The sequence below is a fragment of the Hemibagrus wyckioides genome, linkage group LG16, assembly GCF_019097595.1.
Source record: "Hemibagrus wyckioides isolate EC202008001 linkage group LG16, SWU_Hwy_1.0, whole genome shotgun sequence".
Taxonomy (NCBI): domain Eukaryota; kingdom Metazoa; phylum Chordata; class Actinopteri; order Siluriformes; family Bagridae; genus Hemibagrus; species Hemibagrus wyckioides.
The window spans coordinates 540158-554850 of record NC_080725.1 but is presented as its reverse complement, the minus strand read 5'-3'; the positions used below and the strand labels follow the sequence as shown (position 1 = coordinate 554850).

General features: G+C 39.3%; 1 protein-coding gene across 1 annotated transcript; it reads left to right on the top strand.

Moving 5' to 3' along the window:
• The first annotated feature begins 2001 nt into the window (after window positions 1-2001).
• Window positions 2002-13287, top strand: zgc:114200 (Gamma-secretase subunit Aph-1b-like). The gene is made up of 7 exons (XM_058410990.1): window positions 2002-2547; window positions 3440-3610; window positions 6224-6297; window positions 6537-6659; window positions 6898-7025; window positions 9937-10060; window positions 11169-13287. Exons 1-7 carry the CDS (start codon window positions 2435-2437, stop codon window positions 11195-11197), a joined length of 762 nt encoding a protein of 253 aa, XP_058266973.1. The 5' UTR covers window positions 2002-2434; the 3' UTR covers window positions 11198-13287.
• Window positions 13288-14693: the final 1406 nt, after the last annotated feature.

Below are 14693 nucleotides of genomic sequence, written 5' to 3'. Positions count from 1 at the left end.
GCTGCATCTAAAGACTTTCTAAAAATCAGGTCACCAACTAGCAGGTCAACAACAACAAACAGCTAGCTAAATGGCACTGACGAAGGTAGTGACAGCTATTCAGCTATTTATTAGTTGTGTAAACCTGTTATGGATTGAGTTACTGACTGCTGCAGCTCTGTGTGACTGCTGATGATATATTAGTGATGTTCATTACTGTTTCACTGACTGGAAGCTGGTTATAAAGTTCAACCTGTCCAGCGAGACTTCCCCATCATCATATGGAGAAGCTGTACATATTTACATCTGGAATAAGGATAATGGCCAGGAACACAGTTTTTTTTTCTATGTGTATTCTGCTTGCACACACTGCTGTTCAATATCATATAATAATAGAATTGAGCCTTTTGTTCAATGAATATTAATCTTTCTTCCCATTAAACCCAGTACTCGGATCTGCCTTTAAAATGCCACAGAAGCCATATTCTACTGGAGTCCTATCCAAGCTGTCTCAGGGGCTTCAGAGAAGATTTTGAGGAGCGAAGGCTGTGCTGTCCACTGAAAAACCATTTATATTAAATTAATAAACAGTGTGATTCTATAGTTATGAATTTTATAGACACATTTCTGTATTTTATATATCATAGATTAACATTTTAGTAGAGGCTGTGTTTCCTGTGTAGTCTTAAAGCTGTAACCTGTGTGTTGTGTACTGTGTAGACTGTACACAACCATCTCTCTAACATTTACATTTGGTTCACCTTTGTTTATATTTTGTGGAACCATTTCATAATCTTCTGGGAACGTTCTATTTTAACGTCAGTTTAAAGTCAGTTCTCTTCTCAAATCATATTGGGAACTTTAGAACAGAGCATTGTTTAACGGTTACAAGGAAACTTCACCAAACATGACAATTGGAGAATTGTACAACCAACATCATATACACAGATCAGGTATAACACTGTGAACAAGTGTAAGGATTTGAGCTTTGAGTTTGATGAAGGACCAAATTGTGATGGCTAGACCACTGGATCAGAGCATCTCCAAAACTGCAGCTCTTGTGGGGTGTTCCCGGTCTGCAGTGGTCAGTATCTATCAAAAGTGTCCTTTAAGTCCTGTAAGTTGTGAGGTGGGGTCCATCGAGGCCCATGATCTGCTGCTAACATCTTGGTGCCAGATCCCACAGCACAACTTCAGGGATCTAGTGGAGTCCATGCCTCAACGGGTCAGGGCTGTTTTGGCAGCAAAAGGGGGACCAACACAATATTAGGCAGGTGGTCATAATGTTATGCCTGATCGGTGTGATTATTAAACCTATCAGACATAAGATCATCAAAGCTGGTGCAGTGTATTAGCCACCTTAAAGACACTTTTAATAACAGTCATAAACATAAAAAGCCACATGCTTATGTCTTATTTTATTTTTTATTTTTTGGCCTGTGCCTGATCATCTCACACTGTCAACGTGAACACAGAGCTACGAAGAGACAGACTGTCAATTAAAATAACAAAACCCTTTCTTTCTTACATGCACACTATATATATATATATATTAGTATGCATGCTTAAAATAAAGTTTGCAAAATAAGTGTGCATACTTAACAAACAAGTGTGCAAAATATCCAGCTTCAATTCAAGTATGCAAAGTATCCAGTGCACCTCTATTTTATCTTGTTTTGGCCTCCCTAAAGATTATATTCTTATATTCTTAGTACCTGAATAGTAAACAGTCTTGTTTATTAAAAGAAGATATTGAGCAAATAAGTATAAAAAACCCTGAATATATTTCTAAATGTAAACAAGTGACGTATTAAATGGTTTGTCTAAATTCTTATATATTTCACTCATTAACTGTTTTTTATTATTATAGACTCCAAACTGTGAGTGTTCCATTCTCATCTTGTCCCAGGAACCCAAAGGTCACTCACATTAAAAATGGAGGAAGAGGCGAAGCGGAGTGAAGTGCACACTCTAGGGAGAGTGAGAGGTTGGAGTGAATGAAACGAGGCCCAGTGCTGCTGGCGTGGAAAACCCGGAAGTACAAAGCAAATAATCTGACAAACAAAAGCCTCAGGAAGTCGCGTGCTTTGTTACGAGGGGGAAAAAAGGGGAATTCAAGGGTTTGAAGATGGCACACAAGAAAAAGCGGATTTAAAATCGGTTTTAAGTGACATTAACTCAGACTAAACCCGTGTCGATTAATCGCCTCTTTGCTCCTCAGTTCGTTAGCAGCACTGCTGGTGTAGCCTTCCGAGCAGCCGGTGAAATGAAGTGACATTTTTCTTGCATGTGTGTTTTCTTTGTTGTGTTTTAGGGAAGTTTCGTGATCATCATCTGTCGATTTCTTCACCTGAGATCGAAAAGCTTTAACCCGAGACTTTTTAGGTGTTAAAGAACATCCTCTCGCGCCTCTCCTCTCAGTGCTAACGCGCTAGCTGGAAGTTTGTTGAGGAGAATGACTGTAGCGGTGTTTTTCGGCTGTGCTTTCATAGCGTTTGGCCCTGCCTTCGCTCTCTTTATTTTCACCATCGCCAGAGATCCGCTGAGGGTCATCATCCTGATCGCGGGGTGAGTAGAATGATGGTGTGGCTAACACGAACACTAAAGCTGACCGGACTGCCCGCTGGATCCTCAGGTGGCTGTGTGTTAGCAGCTGAACTGATGGTCAGAAATATGCAGGAACAAATCGTTAATAAATCTCAGGTTTAAACCTCAGGCATGTTCTGTGATTTAACAGCAGCACACAGCTATAAAACACATGTAAAGGCTTGCTTTTCCTCTTCAGATAACCTGAGTGAGCTTTATGAGCTTTGTTCGCGTGCACTATAGACGCTTTAATATTATTAATCTAATCTCTGATCAATAACTGACCACTAGGTCCAGACAAGGTTTTCACTCAATAAAAGTAATATTTGTCATTGTTCTTATTGATGAAACCACTGCAAATCTTGAGACATGCACCAAAATTTCCAAAGGTTTGTGGACACCTGACCCTTACCACCATGTGTGCGTTGATCATCCCATTCCAGGTGTCCACAAACATTTGGTTCATGTAGTGTATATCTGACAAGAATTCATGTTCAGGTGATGTTAAAGAACCTTCTCCTGCCAAACCTATGCGAAGTATTGAATCCATATGTTTCTATGGAAACTATGAAAAGTCCGAATGAAACAAAGGTCAGTCTTGTGTTCTTACTGTTCAGGTCAAATATATCAAATGGACAAGTCGGTATCTTCCTGTATTCGCTTGTTCATACAGCCAATAAAACGTTGGTGTCTCACTAAAAGAGGCTTAACGAATGTTCTCACCAATTAAAACCACACTTTGTCCTATGATTTGTTGCGTTTACATCAGGACCAGAGATAAACTTCTGTAAACCCTCTGTAACCTGAGTAATCTACTGTGCACATCTTTGACACTCATTTCGTAAAGATAAATAAAGACGTGTGTGTGTTTCAGTGCTTTCTTCTGGCTCCTGTCCCTCCTGTTATCCTCTCTGGTTTGGTTCATTGCTGTGAAAGCCAGCAACGCAGACGACGCCAAGGTACAGAAGGGTCTGCTGATATTCGGGGTCGTGTTCTCAGTCCTCCTTCAGGAAGTTTTCCGATTTGCCTACTACAGACTGCTCAGGTGAGAGCTCTTTCTCCGTCAGTGTGCAGTCTGCAGATTCAGTAATGTGTGAGCGTTACTAAAACATACAGATTGCATGAGAATCCCATGGGAATTCAGTGTAAGATTGAGCGGAAATGCTGAAAAATACATGAAATGTCTGAAGGTGGGAGTAATTCACAAATAAAGGGGCTGTTGGCTATTTTATTCCTTTGTCCAGACCAGGATGCATTTCTTTGAGTCATTCAGCAATAAACATCTAATTAGCAGTCTTAATGCGTAAATTCCAGTCAATTTATTGTATGTGGAATTTGTTAAACGTTGTTTTTCATGGCAAATATGAATGAGTACAGTAAGTTTAATTTCTAAACGCATTTACTATAACTATAGTTGCCAGGAGTGCTGTATACACAGATCAGGTATAACAGTGTGACCAGTGCCAGGTGAAGTGAATAAGACTGAGTATCTCCTCATCATGGCACCTGTTAGTGGGTGGGATATATTAGGCAACAAGTCAACATTTTGTCCTCAAAGTTGATGTTAGAAGCAGGAAAAATGGACAAGCGTAAGGATTTGAGCTTTGAGTTTGATGAAGGGACAAATTGTGATGGCTAACAATGAGCGGTCAAGGCTCATTGATGCACGTGGGGAGTGAAGGCTGGCCCATGTGATAGGGTACAATAGATAGATAAAGTGCTATAAGAGAGAAAAGAAATAGTTATAATAGCATCCATTTTCCATACTGCTTATCTTAGAGAGGAGACTCCGACACAAGGTGGGGGAAACCCTGGATGGCGTCCCATCATAGGACACACACGTTCACACACTACAGACAATTTAAAGACACCGGTCAGTCTACAGTGCCACAATGTCTTATGGATGTGTGGACTACTAAGCCAGAAATATATGTAGAAATATTTTTCTATTGAATATATTAGAATTTTTTTTTGTTTTTATTGGAAAATCTTGATCAATTCTGGTGATCAGGTAAAATCCCAGGTTATGAGCGTGAAAACACTGCTCATGTTTTCTCCCTGCTCTGATACAACCTGAGCTGTGTGGTCATGTGAGAAACAGACCTAGAATGAACGTCACTCATGTCCATCGTCCTCATGCTGTCAACATTCCAGCTGAGGAAGCAAAGTGTCTACAGGGAGGTTCATTAATGAACAACTGGGGAATGAGATGATGGGTTGGCCAGTCATCAGTGTTTTATGACTGGGTCAAAGGTTCACCTCGAGCTGGCATTCTGGGTAAACCATCAAAGCCATTATTTAACACCGCTGCAATGTTAGCTAAACTCCAGGAAGATGTTCTCACATGTAGCTTTCAGGCTTTTTACCATCAGCATGAGTAATGTTGCATGGGATCTGCTTTCAGCATTTCTTCCACTTCCTCTTTATGCTTGTTAGGTGTGCCTAATGCTATAACATTGAGTAAGCCTAATATATAATGTTTTTCACAGAAGTAACAGAAGCTATAGCCGTAACTCAGCCTTACAGTCAGTCTGCTACCTGCGTCATCTGTAGGGCTGCTGTTAATGACACAGCTGAAATACTCGGAGATTCTGCTGTCATAATACTATAAGAACTACTAAATCTTAAATATCATGCTTTATCCACCTTGATCCTGCCATGATGATGCCCACTGATTCTGGCATGGCATTAAAAAAACAATAAACAAAACCTGCTTCATTTCTGAATGTCTGAAAAAATAGGTTTCAGATTGTTAAGATCATTTAGTAACATGCTAATCCACCTTCCCAGTGTGTGAAGTAGAGTCCCATCCAGGGTGTATTCCCAACTCAGGTCCAGTGTTCCCAGGATAGGCTCTGGATTAGCATCTGAAAATGTATGAAGGGCATTATTATTATTATTATTATTATTATTATTATTATTATTATTATTATTATTATTATTATTATTATTACTATTAATAATAACAATAATAATAATGTCCACATGTACAGCCTAGAGCTAGATGGTTTTGCTGTGAATGGAACCACTTGGAAAGTATGAAGATGGCTTTGGACTGCAATTTTCCCAAACAGTTTTGAACTTGTCTCCATCAGTGTGCAGTTTATAACGAAATATAGTTCATTTTAATACAAGAATGCTTTTCCTAGTTTCCTAGTTTTCCTAGTAGACATTTGCACTTTCTGACCGTATAGCACACAGTTTTAGGAGGGAAATGATTTATAATCAGACTGACGTCACCTAGGTGATGATCTGTTCCCTTTTGGTTCTGGTTCCTCTCAAGGTTTCTTCCTAATATCATCTTTCCTTTCCACCATCACTTGTTCATCAGGGATAAATATAAAATTCATCAGTTATTTCCTGGATTGATATATTTCTGTAAAGCTGCTTGGTGTCTGTTGAAGCTTTATATTTCAGTTTTAGAATATAGTATAAACATGGATAAGCAGGAGGAAGTTATAGTCTTTGAGTTCAGACCATTGAAGCTGGAACAGAAGGAGGAGAGCAAATGGTCAGTTACACACTTCCAACAGAAACAAACCTGAGATTTTCATACTGTAGAAATCTTCCCTAGGAGGGAGTCAAATGGGCATTGAGTTTTATTATTAAGTAAAGAGTGAATGATTATTAAATGATCCCCCGTCCCCCCCACCTTTAGGAAGGCTAATGAAGGCCTGGCAGCTATTAGCGATGAAGAAACTTCACCCATTTCTGTCCGGCAAATGGCTTATGGTGAGAGAGACTATTTTAACACTTCTTCTAGTGTTTTATTTAAGATAAATGAAACACATCTCACCCATGTTTGTATTACGACAGTTCAGTTATTGATTATAAGAGAGGTTCTAATGATGTTTTTTCTGTTGTAGTTATTTTCTTGTCTCAGATATGTGTACAGTCAGTAGATTGTGTGTGTGTGTGTGTGTGTGTGTGTGTGTGTATATATATATATATGTGTGTGTGTGTACGTACAGTGGCAGGACTTGGCTTTGGGATAATAAGTGGGGCTTTCTCCATGATCAACATCCTGTCTGACTCTCTGGGCCCAGGTACCGTGGGCATCTTTGGAGACTCTCAGTACTATTTTATCACCTCAGGTTAGTCTACATGTATTTATTTCTCTTTTCTACCACACATTGGCTTTGTGAAAGATCATCTCAAATAAAACAGAATAGCTGATTATATAAGTAAAATTATAGTCTTCTGATGTCACTACATCTTGGTCCGCTCACTAGAACTCTGTCTCGGCTTCATGTTCTGTAACTGGTTTGTGAGCGTGATTATAATGACGGGGAGAGTTATGGCTATTAAAGATAACTTGTGGACTTTTTACAGCTCTGATGACTCTAGCCATAACATTGCTGCACACATTCTGGGGAGTGGTATTCTTTGAGGGCTGTGAGAAGAGCCGCTGGTGGGTCATCGTTGTGGTGGTGTGTCTCCATCTGCTGGTCTCCAGTCTGGTAAGCAACCAAGTTGTCACATGACACTCAACCTCAGGTCCTGTGCTGGTCAAGTGAATGCACTCTCCTGTCTGCTTTCAGTGTGCTGCACAGTAATGTACACAGAGACACAGTCTAGACTAAATCTAGAGAGGTTTAGGATTCATTTTAAGAGGAAAAAAATGAACTAAATAATTTGATTAAAAAAATCACTTATCATTATGTGCAGTTTATAAGCTGTACTGCATGTAGCTGTTTACTTTCACACTGCTAAACCCCAGCTATACAAGACCATCAGTAGCCTATGAACATTTTAACCGGTAAAGTGTACTCAGGAAATGGACTGTGCTTGGACATAAGTAACATCAAAGCAACTCAGTGTCCACTGGAGGGAGATAGTGCTCATGTTTCACATGACCAGCTCAGGTTACTGCTCTTTCCTCATCTAACACTAATGCTTTAGAGCATCAGATAGAGGTTTCTTCCTTACACCTAAAATAAGCAATTAACATGAGTGACTCAGGTTAAATGATCAATTGTTTTTCACAAAATGTCATAACCTGACTTCTACTGACGTTTAAGCATATTTTTTATCAATTAATGTCAAATATCTCCATTGTTACATTACATATTAAGTATATCAAGCCAGGGGATGGCAAAATAAATTATGATCTCTCACAAAATAAAAATCATTATGAATAAATAATTAGAGCAATTAAAGCAACTTAACTTAACTAAAGAACACCACATTCATACCGAAAAGCTGGATGAAAAACAAACACTTCATAAATACAACTGATTTTTAACAAGTGTCATTAGAAGACGCTTCTGGAGATCAGTGGCTCATGAATTACCAGAACACTTCAGCTGAAAACCTGGTTGCTCCTGCCAGATTTGGTCCCAGCTTTCATCAAGACAACGAACCGAACAAACTTCTAAATAAAGAGGAGTTTTTAGAGAAAAAATAAAAGCAGTGTTTTCAGTGGCTTCAGTTTTTGCATTAATGGCATTAAGTCCTTTATGCACAAACCTTAGAATTTAATGGAGCTTAAAATGATCTGCAGAAAGGATCAAGTGTCTTCACACTTGGTAGACATTATGGGATGACTCTCAGTTATGAAGTTATTCTCTCCAGGGCATGTGTTGGAGAATAGTAGTGATAACGGTGCCAATAATTTTGTAACCAGCAGTTTGTAGTTTTGCTAACATCATGGAGGATGCCAATGAGTCTGGACTGCACTGTAAAAAATGGGCAGAATCTGATGTGACAGATGTTTGAAAAATGGCCTCTGACAGCCAACTGATTCTAGATTTCTCTGTTTATTTCCTCATGTTGACATCTTGACCTTCCGGCCCCAATCCCAAAGCACTTAGGCGCCTCCTAACACCATACAATTGCTCTGCCTATGTCTGCGGTGGCTTGGAATAAGTTTAGCTACATAAATAAATAGAGATGATTAGCAGTGTATATGATGTGATGATAAGAAAGGCGCCGTAGGGTTAGTGTAAGACCAGACGGAAGATATAAGCAATTAGAAATCTCAGAAAAAGCCAAACAGCTCTTCAGTCATCCTGTGTGGTTGTCAAGCTGCTTGTTTTTCTCTCTCAGTGTAGAGACAGTGGTCTATAGAATTTTTTGTACTGACTTTGCTGCTTTATTTCAGTAACTATTGACTTGCTTATGAAGAGTTGATTATTCTAAATTATTGGTAATTAATAGGTGTTGAAAGTGGACCTCAAATGGACAGCTGTTGCTGCTTGGTTTAATTTAATTTCATAAACAGTTTTGTTTATCAGTGCTGTTGCTTTCGGCACGCCCCATACATAAATACAGCTGTGTTTTGTTGAATGAAAGTGAATTAAATAAGGAATAAAACAGTGTTACCACATCAAAGTCAATACATTTCCAATTAGGGCACATCCTAACGTGTTTTATTCCTCTTATACCACAGCAATTTTCCAACAATTACATAACTTTTTTTTTAATTTAATTAATGAGTGACATGATTTAACCATTTATAGTTATCCATGAGATTAATATTTAATTAATTTAATATTTGCTCATTTAGCAGAGACTTTTATCCAAAGTGGCCTACAAGTTAACAAACCTTCAGCTGGTCATTTTTCCAAGAAACCTTTGTGTTGAAAACTTTTCCACTGCTGTAAAACTGTTAAAACTGTTAAAGTGCTCGACACTGGAGTCTCCTTACATACACGCTGGATCAATGTCTACTGACAGAAAACATCATCATGTTCATAAACAGATATGTTTTTCTTGAAGAAAAGCACATTCACATTTTTCTTCATACGTCCCTGCGTGTTTAATTAATTTATCTGTAATGTACACCAGTGTCTGACGAGTTAAATAGACTCAGTCCTGTAAACGGGATAAAATCCGAGTGATAGAAGAATGAGCTCTACCAGTCACGTAAACCAAATAATTGTAATTGACTCCCACTAGATTTCTGTCTTAGCCCCAGCAGGCCATGTTTACTTCCTCATCCAGCCCAGTTAACATGACCACCTCTTCTGTTTCACCTGCTATCAGATGCTTAGATGTTTAGTCTGTGTTTATTGTGTAACGGTGGTGAGATTAGACAATCCCAAAACATTTCTTCAATCCCAAGACTTCTATCAACCCATATGGCATCTGTGCTTTTGGTTATGTTATGCCGATGTGCTGATGAGAAAGGTATCATGGGACTACTATATCCAATCAGATCAGAAACACTTCAGTTTTGGTGTCCAAAAAACTTTTACTTTTATTGTACTTTACTTTTATTGAGGTTATAAACAAAAAATTACTGCCTGTTATAAATTATTCATTATTAGTTAGTATTAAAACTGGATCTCAGGGACGTTTACATTGTTATTTACATTGTTAACCCACTGTTGTCCCCTTTGTCTCATTTACACTCCTTCTTGCCCCCAGTCTCTGATGAACCCTCTGTACGGAGGCAGTCTTCCTCCTGTGTATGTCGTAATGGCAGGCATGGCTGTGTGGGCGTTCTTCTCTTCAGGAGGGTCTCTGAATAACCTCTCCCAGCTCTGCACACGTAAGATCTGCACTGTTTTTATTTAATTAGATTTAATTAATATAAAACGACTGTTTAGGTTGTTGATAAAATCAATCGGATATCTGCACCACAACACTGAGCAAGAAAAATTGATGGAAAATATTGCGGTGCTACAAGATGGTGGCGAGAACCTCATTACTTCACCTAAATTACTTGCTGTGATGAATATTTATTAACCTGAGTGTCTCAGTAGATCAATTTGTGGTCAGAAATATTTTGAGCATGAATTTTACTGTTGGTACATTTTTGTTTCTGAGACAGTTCATCTTTAAATACTGATTAATATCAGAGGAGAACATGTTCGTAGGATTAAATAACCACATTCTGATTTTTAATAATTAGCATGAGTGTGTCTCAGGGTTTGCTGCAGTTTTGCTTGTGTGAGTGAACAGCAAGCCACGTGAAAACACCGAAAGTAATGAAATCTGTGAAGCCTTGAGGATTCACTTACACCATCACCCCATTGCTCACTCTCACAGCATGTTTTTATTAATAATTTATTACTCTTTTACTATTAATCAAATTCCCAGTGAAGCTTATATTAGAAGTTCTTGTCAACCTGGAAGGAGTCTGATGAGCAGCAGACTGAAAGCAGAAGGCCCGAACTCTGTAGCAGCTTTTATTGTCCAAGAACCGCCCAAAAGGGCGTCTGACTGACATGTAAAGCAACCAGTCACGGTTCATTTTGTTCAGCATCGTGTTCAGGGGCGTTAAAATGTCACTGTCCCTACAAAAACAGACCAGTGTGCAACTATAGATCGTTCATTTGAGAAGGTTCTTCACATCATGAACTTCACATAATTTTGAAAATCCAGTATTTCCTATTTTGTGTGCCATATTTGCAAACATATCAGGCAGTCAGCCAGGGTTTGAGGGCATGACTTCTGAGGATGAGACTATGTTTAAAGAGGCTCTGTTCTACAACACTGTCCTGCACCAATGTTGAGATTATAATCCAGTATAACCTGCAATATAATACTCTTAACCTCAGCGTGCCCTCGTGACTTTCTAACCTGTATGTTCTTGTTATTGGGGATTTTGTAATAATGATCTAGCCCGTCATTCTGTCACATGACTCTGTCCACAGGTAAGAGGACCGAGGCAGCGCCTTCGTAAGGCAGCCGAGTTCTGACCTCACAGCGAGACGCAGGCGGTTTGTTGGATGGCTGCGTTCACTTCTCAAAGTAACACAAGCAGCTAGAGCAAGAACAGTAGCAGCGGCCATCTGTTTTGATGATTGCCCTGGGGTTAAACTCGAGCCCCTACCAACAGGGCTGCCTTACAGGTTATTGGACTCTCAGCTCATGCTCAGTGTAAATAGCTTGACATCTTTACACACATCACAATCCATGCTTTTAACGAATTTATTTGATCACAAGCAAGCATTACAGAGTAGTATTTTGCATATAACGCAGCAATCTTTTTGTTAATTCATAAATCATGTTGTGTTATTTTTCTTATTTTCTCTGGTGGAAGTCTCATGTAAATATTAAAACTAAGCCGTAGGCGGACTTTTTTTTTTTTTTTAAATATTTTTTTAAGGTCAGAGGTGAGAGCCTGGGGCCAGACTGTGTCTTCCTTACAGTCTGGATTATGTCCCATATCTAATGTAAAACCAGACTGGGAAAAGTTCACTTCTCTACAAAACACTGAATCTGAGTAAAATGACTCTAATGTTGTGTCAAACCAAATGTATTGGAGGGAGAGAAGGTGTAATGTGTTATTCAGTTATTCCTGTGCCTAAAAACATGGCATTTTTAAGTCATACCACTATTAATGTCTTTGCATTTGTACTGCAGAAAACTTGAGACATTTAGCTATGATTTGACTGTATAGTGTTAATGTGTTAGTCAGAAACCTGGCCACGAATTCTGCCACCGGGTTTGTCGAATGATGACGAATCCAGGCTGTAGAGCCAAAGCCATTTGTCTGACACGGTCTGGTCCTGGGCAAATACCGAGGCATTTCAGCTGCTAATGTGCCCCCTTAATAACGTGATACACACCACAGTGGATCAGTAGTTTACTGATTTCCATGTCCCACATTTAGCGCTCATTAATTCAGTGAGTCCTTTAAGCAGAGAGCCTATTTCATTTGCTCTCATCAAACGGCACATGGACAAAAATCTTCTGTCTGATGACCTCTGCATTGGGGCAAACGTATGCAATGTGAATGTTCAAAGTGTATGTCCTCAGAGGCAGTCCACTGGCAAATATGTCAAATCATCTACTGTGTAAATATACTAGTTATGCAGAATTATCTTTGTAATTCGTGTCTCTTACATCGATTGATCGAAAGCTGTCTCTACATCTTCTTCATCTTTGAGAGTTTGATTAACAAGTCCGTCTAGATCACTGGTCAGTAGAAGTCAGGAACACAAGTAGCTGCGAATTCACCTGCAACATCTTTACTGCCCCCCCACCCCCCCACCCTAGATTCTCTACTAACAGACTGTTGAGGGCTTCATTTTTTAAGATCTCTCAAACTTTTATCTTGTGTAACCGGGTGCAAACATGTTCCTGTAGACAACAAGCAATATAACAGCTCTTTCTAGCGTTTGGTTCTACCGCTTCAAACCCTGGTGCTGGCTTGTGTTATTTCAGGAGACATTTTTCGATTGTGTTTTCATTTCCATGAAGTGTTCACTCTGTCATGGATGAACAAGTGCTTTTTTTTTTTAACGCCCATATGGTTATTTAACCAACGTAATGCTGCTTTGCTCTTTGTGAGATTATTTCTTCAAAACTGTTTGACTTTCTGCTGGTTTTGACTCGCCGCTCAAAGAACAGTTTCCAGACCAGCACACTGATAACACGTCTATCATCACATCTGTCATGGTTGGAATATAACTCTGTGCCATGTAAAAAAAAAAAAAAAATGTACTTTTGTTTTTAAAGTAGAACCCTTCATTAAGGTACGTTACGGGCCTGAGCGGATGTTAGTGGTTTGATTTTTCTGGTTTTCTTTGGGCACAGCCATTTTGTACCTGGCTAACTGGTACCGCATCATACAACAGTACAGCCTTCGTCTCAGGACTCACTGTGTGATTAAGAACAAGCAACCTGATGTTCTGGATTAGTCCAAGGCAGCTTCAACTTTCTGAGGCACGGCTGGATTTTAATAGCTACCTGGAACATATCATCTCTTTGGGCATTTCTCTGTCCTAAATAAAAAGCCACCTTCAGTATGCACCAATTTCTGCAGAAGATTGTGTTTCTGTTGTGGTTTATTTCACTCTGTTATCTACTCGTTTTGAAGACTAACATGATAAGTGACCTTGATTGAAACTTTTACAGAAAACCTGGTAGAGTTGCAGTGATATTACCTGTGCCTGGGTCATACTGAAAGATCTGTAAAATCCATACCTGTATTGCTGCTGGAGTGGTACATTTATCTTTTGTACACTGACTGTTTCACCTAGAAACATGAATAAATTGTACCTTTTATAAAGAATATATATTCTACAGGTATAAGGGTAAGTCTATACCATATCAGTGACGAGAAAAGATTCTTGAGAGTGTACCATGGTAAAAATGTGAGAGTAATGAGAGATCATCTTTCCTTTATCGATCCACCCATTTACCCAAAATAAAACAGCACAGGATTTCAGATTACACTGACCAGTCAGAGGCCCGGCCAGTGATCCTGACTCTCAGAACCTGGGATTTGCAAAATTTCTTGTGAACAATCATTGTAGAGGACAGTTGTGCTTGGTTTCCACAGTTAAATTGAACATGTTATTTAATATTCGGCTTTAACAGACCCAATACCACCAGATAAATTCAGGACACCTTGTGATCAGTGGAAGTGGTGACTGGTTCTCCTTTAGCATGACCCAGGTTTAGAGGACAGTCTCTTTTCTCTACCTAACACACCCTTCTCTACCCTCTTATCATCCTGCACTGAACTTATGCTGCATGTAACCTAGCTTGGAAGTGGAAAGTTGGATGATTTCCATGTTTGTCTTTTATTACAGCAATCTAAAAATATAAGAAGCTATTATATCGGTATAGTTATTGATTTAAATTTAATTGTAATAGTTACAGTATACACCGATCATAAGGCATAACATTATGACCACCGGTCTAACATTGTGTTGGTCCCCTTTTGCTGCTAAAACAGCCCTGACCCGTCCTGCACTGTGTATTCTGACCCCTTTCTATCAGAACCAGCATTAACTTCTTCAGCAGTTTGATCAACAGTAGCTCGTCTGTTGGATCGGATCACACGGGCCAGTCTTCTCTCCCCACGTGCATCAATGAGCCTTGACCGCCCATGACCCTGTCTCCGGTTCACCACTGTTCCTTCCTTGGACCACTTTTGATAGATACTGACCACTGCAGACCGGGAACACCCCACAAGAGCTGCAGTTTTGGAGATGCTCTGATCCAGTGGTCTTCATCAAACTCACTCAAATCCTTACATTTGTCCATTTTTCCTGCTTCTGACATCAACTTTGAGGACAAAATGTTGACTTGCTCTTTCACTTCACCTCCCTGTTCACACTGATCGGTGTAAGTAAAGAGCTGATACTTTATTTACAGTGGATGCTCTGAGCAGCATGTTGATTTAATATCACTTACTGAACCTGGTATAGAGGAGAACTTTCTTA